General features: G+C 39.4%; 1 protein-coding gene across 3 annotated transcripts in view; it reads right to left on the bottom strand.

Annotated features, from left to right (window-relative positions):
• pacs2 (phosphofurin acidic cluster sorting protein 2) overlaps positions 1-14,312 on the bottom strand; it is a 75,852-nt gene that overhangs the window by 5,513 nt on the left and 56,027 nt on the right. For 2 of the 3 annotated variants that reach the window (XM_034129074.1, XM_034129075.1), the window contains exons 17-23: positions 12,876-12,986; positions 11,169-11,277; positions 10,001-10,033; positions 2,592-2,634; positions 2,403-2,445; positions 1,622-1,754; positions 699-919 (exon numbers count right to left, since the gene is read on the bottom strand). In XM_034129074.1, coding sequence (XP_033984965.1) covers positions 699-919; positions 1,622-1,754; positions 2,403-2,445; positions 2,592-2,634; positions 10,001-10,033; positions 11,169-11,277; positions 12,876-12,986 — 693 coding nt within the window. The remainder of the gene's footprint in view (positions 1-698; positions 920-1,621; positions 1,755-2,402; positions 2,446-2,591; positions 2,635-10,000; positions 10,034-11,168; positions 11,278-12,875; positions 12,987-14,312) is intronic. The other variant, XM_034129076.1, reaches the window with a different exon arrangement.

The following is a 14,312-nucleotide window of genomic DNA, read 5'->3' as shown; positions in this document are numbered from 1 at the left end:
CGAGAAAAAAGCAACGGGATTTCTCCATAGGATTTTGGAATATTGTAAAAAGTAAGATCTGTGGAAAACGATAAATGCACGTTTTGTTCAGCCGGATAATCTCCACATGTCTACCCTACTTTTATAATGTTCTAATCATAAATCTAATTGCCAGAAGCAAAATGCTAACGTTATGCTATGAACGAACTACAGCCGAGTACAGCAGCACGACTTCAACGTCACGACCAACTTAGGATCGTTTCAACTTGTATTTGAATTTACAGATTCTAAATGGAACAAGTTGAAGCGTTTGTTTGAACAGTTTGCAGGAGGAAGGTACTTTGCTTTCAAGCAGAACAGGGCAAACAAACTTAGAGGAGTGTTTACGTGTTTGGCGTAATGATGTACAACGTCCTCGACCACTTCTGTAGTCCTATTCAGCCACTTGGTAACAACCATCGTTTCTCAGACACGTAAACTCTTCAGAATCACCAGTGGAGGCACTGCAAAATGTGATCCGTCTCTTAAATTTGTGTCAACCACAGACCTTATTTACAGCTATTTTCCAAAAACTAGTTCAAAAAACCCACTGACTCTGAGACGAGGGAACCAGAGTAAAATGCTAACTCACTTCCGGGTTTTAGGACTCGTTCCTGCACCACTCTATAGTGGATCAAATATCTTTTAGATGCATCAGTCCATACATGGGTCCCACTCACCCTTCTTGTTCTTCTCCTTGGTCACCACCGTCATGCTCATGGTGGGTTGAGGGTTCGGCTCTGCCCCCCCCAGCGGCAGCCGGCTGACCTGCAGCGAGCGGAAATTGCACTTCAGCGTATTTTTGGAGGAGGAATCCCGCTTCTCCACGTCCTTCTTCCTCTCCGCCGGAGCCTGCCAGTAATCCACCTGCAGCCCCATCAGCTCCAGCCCACCTGCAGAGCTGGAACACAAACAGGAAGGGCTTTATGTTATAGAAATGTTTAAAAGACAGAAATTGAGCTTGCAGAATTGGAGGGAATATACCTGATACGATATTTTATTACGCCCTCTCAGAAATCCCACTATGAGAGGACCCCCCTATATGTTGGAGGAACTGTGGTAACCAGAATGCAAACCACTTCCATGTGTTCTAGTCCAGTTATCAAAGAAAACTGGAAGGAGATACCCAATGCCTTACAAGACATTTTCAAAGATATGGAAAAGATGACAGCATTTGTCATAAATCGGAACAATTTACTACAAACTGGGAGAAGTGGACTCACTATTTAAAGCCCTAGGCCGGATTTTGTTTTCACAGATCCATAACTCTGCTGTAAAGAAATGTCTACTCCCTAATTGTTCACTGTTGTTTTCTTTTCTTTTCATTTCATGTCTTTCTCATCTGTGTTTTTTGTGTCATCACGTGTATATTGCTGAAAAGAACAGATTTATGTCATTCATGTAAAGATGCAATGTACAATATGCTGTGACAATGTTTGACACTAAATTCCAATAAAAAGTAAATTACGAAAATTAAATTGGATTGCTTTTTTATCTTTTCTCAGGACTCAATCTTATACTTGTAAAAATGTATTAAAAAAAGAAAAAATGCATAATATTTAGATCTATTATTTATCTTTTGTCTCCAGGTGTTAATGTTTACCTGTATGCACAGAAGCTGGTGGTGATGGAGGGTGAGGAGGGGGGGGTGGGCGACGCCTCTTTGAGGGCGGGGGAAACCTGTGGGGGGGAGGAGAGCAGCGAGGAGCCGAGGGGAGTCGCGTCATCAGAGTCTCCTGGGGAAGGAAACAAAAGATAACATTTAGTTTAGTGCTCTGGTGCAGGGAAGATAAGATGAGATGAGATGGAACTTTATTTATCACCTTGGGGAAATTCAGGCGTTAATAGCAGTCAGAATGAAAAACAGGATTCACACAGGGTCAAAATAAAGATTAAATATAATACAAATTTAAATAATAATACAGCAAAAATAAAGTGATATGAAGTATGCAAACTGTGCAACGCTAAATGGTCTTTAAACAAATCGTCTTCAGGGATTGTTAAATGTTAAATGTCTGTTGCCTTAATATTTCTCCTTTTTGATGTTGAGAAGGAAACTTCTTTGGTACAGGAAGCATTTCAGACTCTATCTGACATTACATTACATTACATTACATTACATTACATTACATGTCACTTGTTAGACGCTTTTATCCAAAGCGACTTACATACTCAATACTGTGGGCAATCCCCACAGGAGCAATTTGGGGTGAAGTGTCTCAGGGACACAACGACATGCTGACTGCAGAGGGGTTTGAACCCTGATTCGAACACCAATGCACAACCCACTGCGCCACACGCCTCCACACGGTATAGCATTATTGTGTTGTACTTTTTATTACTTTTATGTATTTCAAAAATTCTTCTGCTTGATTATTTCTCACCTGATGCTGCAGATGTTTGCTCCACGAGGCCGACTTTCACCATCTGCAGGATTCAGACAGTATAGCATTATTACTTGTATACAAAATACTGGTTAAAGACATATTTGTGGAGCTGTGTCAGTGTCAAACATTAGGTAAAACAATCAGTGCATATAGAGACAAAATAAACAGTGACAGTCAGTAACTTACTCCGATAAAAGGGATGAATTTCTGACACGAGTCCTCGTCCGGGCTGTGGAGAGACAAAGAGAGTTCAGGCAAGAAAATAAGCAACAGATATAAAAGAAATAGGAAATCAATTATTTACAAAAGAGAGGTGTAATGAATCAAAAGGGCCGACTACTGCAAGCATATCCAAATGCTTGGCTAAGAAAAGTAAAGACTATTTAAAGAAATATGCAGTTAGTAAAATCTGGCCTCATTCACCAAGCGTTCTTGAAAAGGTAATTTCTTAAAAATGTTCCTTTTTTTTTATAAGAACAGAATCTTCACATATTTGAGTTCCAAAATGATTGCTCAGTTTCATCAGTTTTCGCGTTTCCTTTAGTTAAAATGTCTATAAAATGTGTTTATAATGAGTATTGTTATTGTATAAACTATAAAGCATTATGGTACAGTTAAAGAAATGAGAGAAAAGCAGGCGAGAGCCAGCATGACGAGGCGATATTTGACTGGAATGATAAAAACAACGTTGACACAAGATTCAGGAGCTACGAGCTAACCGCTAATGTCTAACGCTTATATGATAACTTAAAGGTGGGGTAGGTAAGTTTGAGAAACCGGCTCGAGATACACTTTTTGTTATATTCCATGGAATGCTCTTAACATCCCGATAGCAATGAATATCTTAAGTGCTTTGACAAAAAATCCATAAAAAATGTTCATCTGTGGAAGCCGTAGTACTGTAAAAAGCACGACCAATCATCTGAGCCGGCCCGGCTAAAATAACTGGATGGCCTACCTGCCTGTCAGCCTTCCATCTGTGCACAAACTTATCTCGTGCCCTCATTGGTCATGTGCGCGTTCGTGTGTGTTGGAGGAGGAGCTCTATAAGGAAGTGGCAGATTTTTTCCGGCTGAGTATTTTCAAATTCTAGCAATCTCGAGCTGGTTTCTCAAACTTACCTACCCTACCTTTAAGATCCAGACGGAAATGTCCAAACTAAGCTGTGTAATAAATGAATATATAACATATTTCCAGTCATTTTAATGTGTAAAAGTTAGAGCCATTAGAGCCCTTCATGAATCTGATCTACACTCGATTTCTAGGAACAATCTTAGGAACATGTTGGTGAATGAGGCCCATTGAGATCTAGTTATTAGTAAACTATTCATGATGCTGATTTCCAATGTGTCACATGTGGAAATATTCCCATTGCATAAGGAGAATCAGAGCATGCTGCATGACGTCAAGTCTCCACTAACACAGATCCACTTCCTGCAGGCTCCTTTATTAAAGCTGCAGAAGAAGAGCATGCAAATATCAGCCGGTTGGAGGCTTCAGACAAAGCCATCCAGAAAACTGCAGACAGCAGAGCAGAGAAGAAGAGCATTCGAGGAGGAAGACATCCATCAGGGGATACGAAACTCTGAATAATAAAGAAGTGGACGAGCAGGAAGAGCACCAACCTAAATGCACAAGTCTGCAGCTCCATGCAGCACCGAGAGCGTCTCAGTGCAGTGTGTGAACATTTGATCTACTGATTCATGTACACACATTTCCCATCTATTACCAAATAATGCATTTTAATTCGAGGTATTTAACGAGAGTGGGGGCTTTTAAAAAACTGTTTCAAATTTCTTGTTATTTTTCGTAATATACCGACTCAACATTTTAATCACAAATGTCTTTATTTTTATTGTTTTAAATTGACCTGACTTTAAAAAACAATAGGATTAGGCACGAAATGTACTTTGAATTAAACTACAATATTTCGTTTTTGGTGGCACGAAAAAAAACGTGTGTACATAAACACAAATCAATAATTAGATCAAATGACTTCACGACCGGTTCACAGACTGCCATGAGACTGGGTTGGTATCACTACACCTTAAAGAACTATTTTCCTGTTGACCAGAAAAATAGTCTGACCGGATCTACTTTTTTTTTAGAATGGATCTACTTTTTCTCTAATGATGACGTGAGCGGTTGCTGCTCTTGCCTTGGAGAAACCTGCCAGCGCCCCCCCAGGGAGGAAACAGAGCGACTACAGGGGGGGGGAGAGGAGAGAGAGAGGAGAGAGAGAGGGGGGAGAGAGAGGAGAGAGGGGGGGAGAGAGAGGAGAGAGGGGGGGAGAGAGAGAGGGAGACACACACAGAGAGTCTGCACATCCATTTATCCTCCAAACACAGAAACACATCTGGACTGAAATGAGAAACAGCAGCCAGAGAGCCGGATGTCTGCCTGCTATGTGACGTGAATAACGACTGAAAACAGGAACTTATCTGATGATTTTTAGACAAATGTGAGATTGAATGTGGGATGTTTTGGTTAAAAGACGCACATGCACGTCAATCAATGAAGACATAAACACATGCACTTTAAAGATAAATTTAGTTCTGCATCTCCAGGTTTCAAAAAGTGGTATTAGTATCTTTTAAATGTTGGTTTTGTTGTACAACTAAGCTGACAGTGCATTATAATGGTCATTGTTTGCTTTAAGTTAAGTAGAAATTGATATTTAAACAACTTGTGTTGTTATTAAGGGTTCTGAATTTTTTTTAAACATTTAATTCAAAGACTTTCAAGGCCCATTTTCCTTAAAGGTCCCCTATTATACTTTTTTTCATCAACATATTATAGGTCTCAGTTATATACAGAACCTGTTTCTGATTGGCTGAAACACCAAACAGATCATTGCAGCATCCCATAATCCCCTCTGTTTCAGCCCTGTTTCCAAAGTGCTGATTCTCTGTCTGTTACTTTAGATGAAAATAAGGAGCCCCTCCCCACGCCCCTCTGAGAGATATTTGGTTACAAAGAACACAATGGTGCTCTAGGAGGAGATTCAGGTGATAAGGTGGGGGGGGGGGGGGGGGGGGGGGGGGGGGTTTACCTTGGTTGCTGATTGGCTAATGGTTACACAAGCCAAAACATCGTTATGACATCACAAAGTGGCCAAAATCTGATCAGCTCATTTTCAGACAGGTTTTTATATAAATGGATCAGGACAAAAAGAGAGAGAATCTTTTTGTCCTGAAACTTTCAGAATCTCTTTACACGGAGGGGACACATGTTGATGTAGAAGAGACATGAAGAAGAGGGGACACATGTTGATGTAGAAGAGACATGAAGAAGAGGGGACACATGTTGATGTAGAAGAGACATGAAGAAGAGGGGACACATGTTGATGTAGAAGAGACATGGAAGAAGAGGGGACACATGTTGATGTAGAAGAGACATGAAGAAGAGGAGACACATGTTGATGTAGAAGAGACATGGAGAAGAGGGGACACATGTTGATGTAGAAGAGACATGGAGAAGAGGGGACACATGTTGATGTAGAAGAGACATGAAGAAGAGGAGACACATGTTGATGTAGAAGAGACATGAAGAAGAGGGGACACATGTTGATGTAGAAGAGACATGGAGAAGAGGGGACACATGTTGATGTAGAAGAGACATGGAGAAGAGGGGACACATGTTGATGTAGAAGAGACACGAAGAAGAGGGGACACATGTTGATGTAGAAGAGACATGAAGAAGAGGGGACACATGTTGATGTAGAAGAGACATGAAGAAGAGGGGACACATGTTGATGTATGTAAGAGACATGGAGAAGAGGGGACACATGTTGATGTAGAAGAGACATGGAGAAGAGGGGACACATGTTTGATGTAGAAGAGACATGAAGAAGAGGGGACACATGTTGATGTAGAAGAGACATGAAGAAGAGGGGACACATGTTGATGTAGAAGAGACATGAAGAAGAGGAGACACATGTTGATGTAGAAGAAGACATGAAGAAGAGGGGACACATGTTGATGTAGAAGAGACATGGAGAAGAGGGGACACATGTTGATGTAGAAGAGACATGAAGAAGAGGGGACACATGTTGATGTAGAAGAGACATGAAGAAGAGGGGACACATGTTGATGTAGAAGAGACATGAAGAAGAGGGGACACATGTTGATGTAGAAGAGACATGAAGAAGAGGGGACACATGTTGATGTAGAAGAGACATGAAGAAGAGGAGACACATGTTGATGTAGAAGAGACATGGAGAAGAGGGGACACATGTTGATGTAGAAGAGACATGGAGAAGAGGGGACACATGTTGATGTAGAAGAGACATGAAGAAGAGGAGACACATGTTGATGTAGAAGAGACATGAAGAAGAGGGGACACATGTTGATGTAGAAGAGACATGGAGAAGAGGGGACACATGTTGATGTAGAAGAGACATGGAGAAGTGGGTTTTGCATAATAGGTGACCTTTAAATTCAAGGGCATAACACATCATAGTGAACTCATCGCAGGCTATTTAAAATACATCCAAAGCTTAGTTATTTATTTCCTTCAACTTAACACACTTTTTAAAGAGCCTGTGGTAATGGTTATTGCACAGATAATCCCATTTTCCTCACCTAAGACAACAAATAAGCAATATGCATAACCTATAATAACATTGTGTGATGTTTTGGTTAGAACTATCGGCGTAATACATGCACTTTATTATAGGTAAAGTTACATCTAGTTCTGCTTCTTTAGGTTGCAAAATGTGGTATTAGTATGTTTCGTATATAATACAGAATGTATGCATCGCTTTTAATGGTACCCATGTCTATAATGCATTATAAACACACCTATAATGCATCATAATGTGATTAAAATCTTATCTAGAAGGTCATTGTTCTCTTTTAAGAAAAAAAAAATGAAATGATTAACCTTTAGAATGACTCAACCTAATTCCCTTAAATTTAAGGACTCAATTAGGCGTTTTCAACATGGGTTTTCTACCTCTAACTGGACAGATAACAAACAGACATGGAGGGCCAGATGATGGAGAAGAAGCAGTGGTGGGGAAGGAAATAAAAAGCCCCAAAGAGGGAACACACACATCTGATCTCCTGCCACTATATCAGCATGATTTACCCTAATTAATGAGGACAGAAACTAGTCAAACATACTAACAACAAGAGCACAGACATTGGATGGAGATTAAAACCTCATGCTTCAACAAAAACATCTACAACATGTGCACCAAACTTCAGCGGATAGAGCATTTTCATTAGTTGAAACATCTGGAAAATAATTAGACTTTAACCAGAAACGCTGTAGTGGAAACGCGCCATAATGGCGCGTTTCCACTACAGCGCGGAGCACGGTTTAAGAGGGCTGTGACGTCAGCGGCCCGTCTTTGGTTGCGTTTCCACTTGGCCTAGTACCGGCCGGCGGGTCCTAATTCACAGTTTTTCTGGCCTCATAAAATTGTGGGTCTAGGGCCAGAGACAACGAGGCTGAGTCGGGCTGAGTATGCTAAACTAGAGAGAGAATCGCTGGCAAGGGGGCTACAACTACAACAAGATGGACATATTTGACCGTGATTTAATTGTAATACACGTTTCAAAATGATGCCGAAGTAACAACATACTGATACCGGTTAGTAAAAACCATGAATTAATGCTTTGTCAAGTCTGCAGACAGACGGCAGGCGAAAAACCTTTTAAAATGCGTGTTTTCTAAATGGAGATTGGCTAAGCTAACGCAGTATATGCTCCGACCGTCCACACTCACAACAACGGCCTATACAGACATAAATAAACCAGCGACTGTATTCGCCATGACACAGGCAGTCTGTGGTTTGTACTTGTTTCACTTTTGTCTAGTTTCTGAACATATATGAGGAGCTGTGAGCTCTGAGTGCTAACAGCTAACGGCTGTGTTGTTTTTCTGGGGTTCTCATTGAAGATGACGTCACGGCTCCGCCTACACTGCGTTACTATAGATACTACCCCAGTTCCTAAACTGTAATGGAAATGCGCCATAAAGTGAGCCAGTCCTAACGAGGCCTAGCCATACCGAGCGAGGCCGAGCGAGGCCGTGTAGTGGAAATGCGCCATTAGACGAGAAAATTGATACGTCTCTCATGTCTGTACAAGGAGCTGGTTAGCTTAGCATAATGACTGGAAACAGTAGGAAACAGCTAGCCTAGCTCTGTTCAACCGACCGGAATCTTTCAAACCAACAAAATTAAAATGTTTGTTAAATCCAAAATCTTAAGTGTAACGTTATGTTTGGGACTTGTTCATAGCAGGTAGCAGTAAATACACTCTTTAATGTAGCATGAAGTAGTTTGTCTATGTTGCTTGGTGAAAAACATTGAAATATATGTCTTCATCTGCCATCACAATAACATGATCATTTCTCTTCATAAAAGACTTGACTTCATAAAATGTGTGCCAATATCCACATCTGCAATTGGCCAAAAACGAATATGTAAATATCTAATATTTGGCATCGCTATTGCAAACTTGCACCTTTGCATTGGTGAGTTTTGGAAATGGATGATCGATGGATTTTAAGAGTACTCGTAATGTTGAAAAGAGAATGAACATCAACACAGATTAAATAAAAGGAAACCTGTGATTGAGATTTTTTAAGCAGACATTTTCATGACATGTTAGAGCACACGTGTCAAACTCAAGGCCCGGGGGCCAAATCAGGCCCTTGGTGGATTTAATTTTGGCCCGCAGGTTAATTTCTAATTACTATTAGATCTGGCCCGCCGGTATATTGCACGCACACCTTCACTCAATCCTGAGGGTCTCCTCAGCTCAGAGCCTGAGCCCAAACATTGATGAACTTGCACCCAAGATGAGATGCCAAGTATCTGGCTTGAACTAGCATCACAGAGCAACAAACTGAGTTTCAATGGATGTTTCCTTCTGCACTTTTTTCTTGAGACAACAGGGCATGTTTGGTTTTTTCTTTGAGGGGAATAGTTTTTTTGAAGCTGTTGTTGGCCTGTGGAAAAATGTAATCATAAGAAATGCAGCTGCAGAAAGAGCCATAAGAAATGAATGCAACTGATTATTTAATGTTTAATGTTGTTTTTATAGGCAATAATTGAAGCTTTGTTAGTTCCAGGTTTAATATGTGCAATAAGTTCACTTCAATAAGTTTTGCAATAAACATTGAACCAGTCCGGCCCTCGACTAGTACCCATTTTTTAATTTTGGCCCACTGTGTATTTGAGTTTGACACCCCTGTGTTAGAGGTAACTAAACACACTATTTTTTTCTGGAAAAAAGCCTTGTGTCTTTCAATGGGTACGCCCCTCTTCTGTTTTTACTCTCTGGTGTTAAGGCTTATAAAAACGTCTAAATAAAAACCTGATGCCGCTTCGGTTAGTTTACTAAATCTCATCCTGTGTCTGTGTCCTTGTGTTATTTACGACCGTGAGCTTTAGCCCAGATAGAAGATCTTATCTGAGGGTTTATAGCTCAGGCTGTTAGTAATAGACGAAAAACAACCACTTTTAGGCAGCTGTTAAAGTGGCAGGCTCCAGAGAAAGAAAGGGAAGTGAAATGTGGCTCCAACACACAGAAAGCACATTAATCACCAGGCTGAGAAACAAACTCAATATACCACAATACCTTACTGCAAAATCAAAATGAAAGCTCTTTTTCCTTCAAAGAAAAGAAAAAATACAACAAAAACGTGTTATTCTCACACACACACACACACACACACACACACACACACACACACACACACACACACACACACACACACACACACACACACCACACACACACACACACACACACACACACACACACACACACACACACACACACACACACACACACACACACACACACACACACCACACACACACACACACACACACACACACACACACACACACACACACACACACACACACACACACAGATGGAAAGACATGATGTTTAACACACAGACGCCGCACACACACACACACACACACACACACACACACACACACACACACATTAGTGACACCTTTACCAACATTTTGTTTTTCAAGAGGGGGTTGAAGACATTTTAAAAAAGGTGTCCAATGACAATAAAGTTGAATCTAATCTAAATCCTGTATAAGTCAAAGAATGAAAAACCCTACTTTCCATAATTTCCGTTCATGAATTTGCCTTTATTTGAGTCATGTTTCCTTATTCCTGTACTTATTTTTAGAAAATATGAATGGATTTGTTGTCTTAATTATTGAATTTGAAAGATTGGAGAAACCAATTTATGTCAATTGTTGAAAATCATGCTGATTCATGTTTTTAGCAAAATGTAACAAGTTATATATTCTGTCTCTTTACAGATAATATCCACAAATATAGTACAGTCCATTGAGTTATACAGATCTCTTCAACCCCATTTGGAAAAGCAGCTGAAGCTCTGCATAAGAAGCAAAAATAAGACCACTAAAACTAAATTCAATTATTTCAAGTTTCAAGGCTTTTATTGTCATGTGTACATAGCTACAGTGTAGTTATGACAATGAAAAGCTTAGGTCACAGGCTCCTCCAACAGTGCAACACAATAAAATAGATATAATAGAAACTGTGCAGAATAGTCTATATACAGTAATTGGAATATTGATATATATGAGTTGCAAACAGATGAATGTTATGGATGTACTTTCAAAAGTTCAGGTGTTTAACAGTCTTATGGCCTGATGGATGAAACTGTCTCTGAGTCTGGTGGTTAGTGTCAGATCAGTGTGTGTAACGTTCTCAGGTGAATGATGGCGGTTTAACAGATTGAACGTACCTCTTCTGTTTGTAGGTGAGCATGGCCTCAGCGATGGGCAGCTGGTGGGCTCCGTTGGCTCCCACCATGTACTGAGTGACCCTCGAGACCACGTCCAGGTTCTCCTGAGCTACACCAGGAACACAGGGATTCATTATTATATATATACATAATGTACATTCTCAAAGATATTGAAGTGACTGTTATTTTGTATATATTGATTGTTGTGCTTTTATATAGGTCTTAAAGGTCTCCTATTATACTGTTTTTCATCAATATATTATAGGTCTCAGATATATACAGAACATGTCTCTGACTGGCTGAAACACCAAACAGATCATTGCAGCATCCCATAATCCCCTCTGTTTCAGCCCTGTTTCCAAAGTGCTGATTCTCTGTCTGTTACTTTAGATGAAAATAAGGAGCCCCTCCCCACGCCCCTCAGAGAGATATTTGGTTACAAAGAACTCAATGGTGCTCTAGGAGGAGATTCAGGTGATAAGGTGGGGGGGGGGTTACCTTGGTTGCTGATTGGCTAATGGTTACACAAGACAAAAAACCGTTATGACATCATAAAGTGGCCAAAATCTGATCAGCTCATTTTCAGACAGGTTTTTATAGAAATGGATCAGGACAAAAAGAGAGAGAATCTTTGTTCCTGAAACTTTCAGAGTCTCTTTATACAGAGGGGACACATGTTGATGTATAACAGACATGAAGAAGAGGGGACACATGTTGATGAAGAAGAGACATGAAGAAGAGGGGACACATGTTGATGTAGAAGAGACGTGAAGAAGAGGGGACACATGTTGATGTAGAAGAGACATGAAGAAGAGGGGACACATGTTGATGTAGAAGAGACATGAAGAAGAGGGGACACATGTTGATGTAGAAGAGACATGAAGAAGAGGGGACACATGTTGATGTAGAAGAGACATGAAGAAGAGGGGACACATGTTGATGTAGAAGAGACATGAAGAAGAGGGGACACATGTTGATGTAGAAGAGACATGAAGAAGAGGGGACACATGTTGATGTAGAAGAGACATGAAGAAGAGGGGACACATGCTGATGTAGAAGAGACATGAAGAAGAGGGGACACATGGTGATGTAGAAGAGACATGAAGAAGAGGGGACACATGGTGATGTAGAAAAGACAGGAAAAAGTGGATTTTGTATAATAGGTGACCTTTAACGTGTGCATATGTATAAATGTGTCTTTTGATTGTGAATATATAGGTATATACATATTTTTATATATATTTGTTTTTGTATTTGGGATTGTGGGAAACGGTATTTCGATCTCTCTGTAGTACGGAAGTCCTGAGAAGCAAAGAGGAAAAGTCTTTTTGGGATCCATTATCTTAGTCTAAGAGAAATAGTTTTCCAGTTTTGGCAATTTATGAAAAAAGGTTTTGCCAGAGTAATCTTATGTAACTTAATTTTGGATTTTTTTAAACGGTGAAAAATACATAAATAACACAACATAAGATTTTAGTGACCTTTTTTTCATCTGTGAAAATAGTTTTAAAGAACAAGTGTTGGCTGGTGAAAAACTTAATTTGAATGTAATTGTGAATTTTATAACCAGCAACATACTGAATACTGTACATATCGAGAGACATTCATTCAGATGTTTGTTTTCATTGTGGAAATGACCAGTTTTCCTGATTGGAGATCTCCATAAAAAAATGAATAATATTAAATATTAAATATAAAAGTGCCCACCAACAACAGGAGCCTCTGGTTTGTGGAACAGGTCTCTCCACGCTGCGTCCTGAAACAAACTGTTGTATCGATAATCAATCGTGCCGAGATATTTGGAGACCGGATGAGCACCTGAACCAGAAGGAGAAAACAAAAACACAACAAACAGCTTTAGAGACAAGTCAGAGAAATACTGAGAGCACTTGTAGCCTCAGTATCTGTTAATAGCGGGAGATGAAAGGAGTAAAGGACATGGGAAAATGTAAAAACAACAACAACATTAAGCACAATTATTGTTTAATGTATTCAGTGAGACTATGGAACAGTGTGAATGTGGAGCGAAAGCCATGTCCAGACATTAAGAGGGACGTTCAAGAGGAAATACAGAGAAATTATTTTCTCGAGGTGCAGGGATGGGGAAGGTGTTTGTATATGTATATGTGCATATATGTGTATGTGTGTGTATGTATGTATGTTTGTATGTCAGGGTTTATACACTTTTTCACCAATGATTTTCAATGACTTCTCCATGACCTTTACCTAATTTTCCATGACCAAAAACATTGCTCTTTCTCAGCGGTACCACTGAAAATGGTTTATTTTAACATGGAACAGGAAAATAAGGTCTGCATATGAAACATGTTGTGCCTATCTAAAACAAATCAAATAGTAGGCTTACTAGCTTCTACACGCTAAAGCAACTAAAATCTCTCACCAGCAAAATACCTCGTCAGTTAAATGCCATTTTACGTTTCATTACTATACGATACAGTATTTATTATCATTATAGTATTACTATTTCGGCGATTAGATAAAATATAAATTATATTTGATGCAACTTTAGTTACATTTCCATGACTTTTCCAAAACATTGGGAAAAATATTGTTTTCCATAACTTTTCCAGGGCCTGGAATTAGCATTTTGAATTTCCATGACTTTTCCAGGTTTTTAATGACCGTAAGAACCCTGGTATGTACATATGTGTATATGTATATATGTCAATCAACAGGTAAAGCAGATTCATAATAATAATACCAATAATAATTAATAATGATAATTATTGCAGATCATAGATTATAAATAAATCATTTAGGGACAAGGGGGTGAGATTAAATAAGTTATACTTCTTCTCACTCCTTTTTGAACACTAGATGTGGGACTGTTTACAGTATGTTGCTAATGCTGTTGTTGTTGTAAATGCCATTTTGGGTTTTGATTTCTCTTACATGACTATGCACTGCAAAATTTTTTTTGTTTTGTAATTATTTATTTTAATTGTTCGAAATAAAATGTATCAATCAATCAATCAATTCATCTTGCCTTTGCATCCTCTGTCCACATTTTCTCTTTTGCTTGACTTTCTGTTGTTCAGAATCAGAATACCTTTAGTAGTCCCACAGAGGGGACATGTACATTTGTTACAGCAGAAAAGAGCCAAAGACAGCTTAATGTTAACT

This window comes from Trematomus bernacchii, unplaced genomic scaffold (assembly GCF_902827165.1).
Source record: "Trematomus bernacchii unplaced genomic scaffold, fTreBer1.1, whole genome shotgun sequence".
In the NCBI taxonomy this organism is placed as follows: Eukaryota; Metazoa; Chordata; class Actinopteri; order Perciformes; family Nototheniidae; genus Trematomus; species Trematomus bernacchii.
Note: the sequence above shows the minus strand (reverse complement) of the source record. Positions and strands in the feature narration are given on the sequence as shown.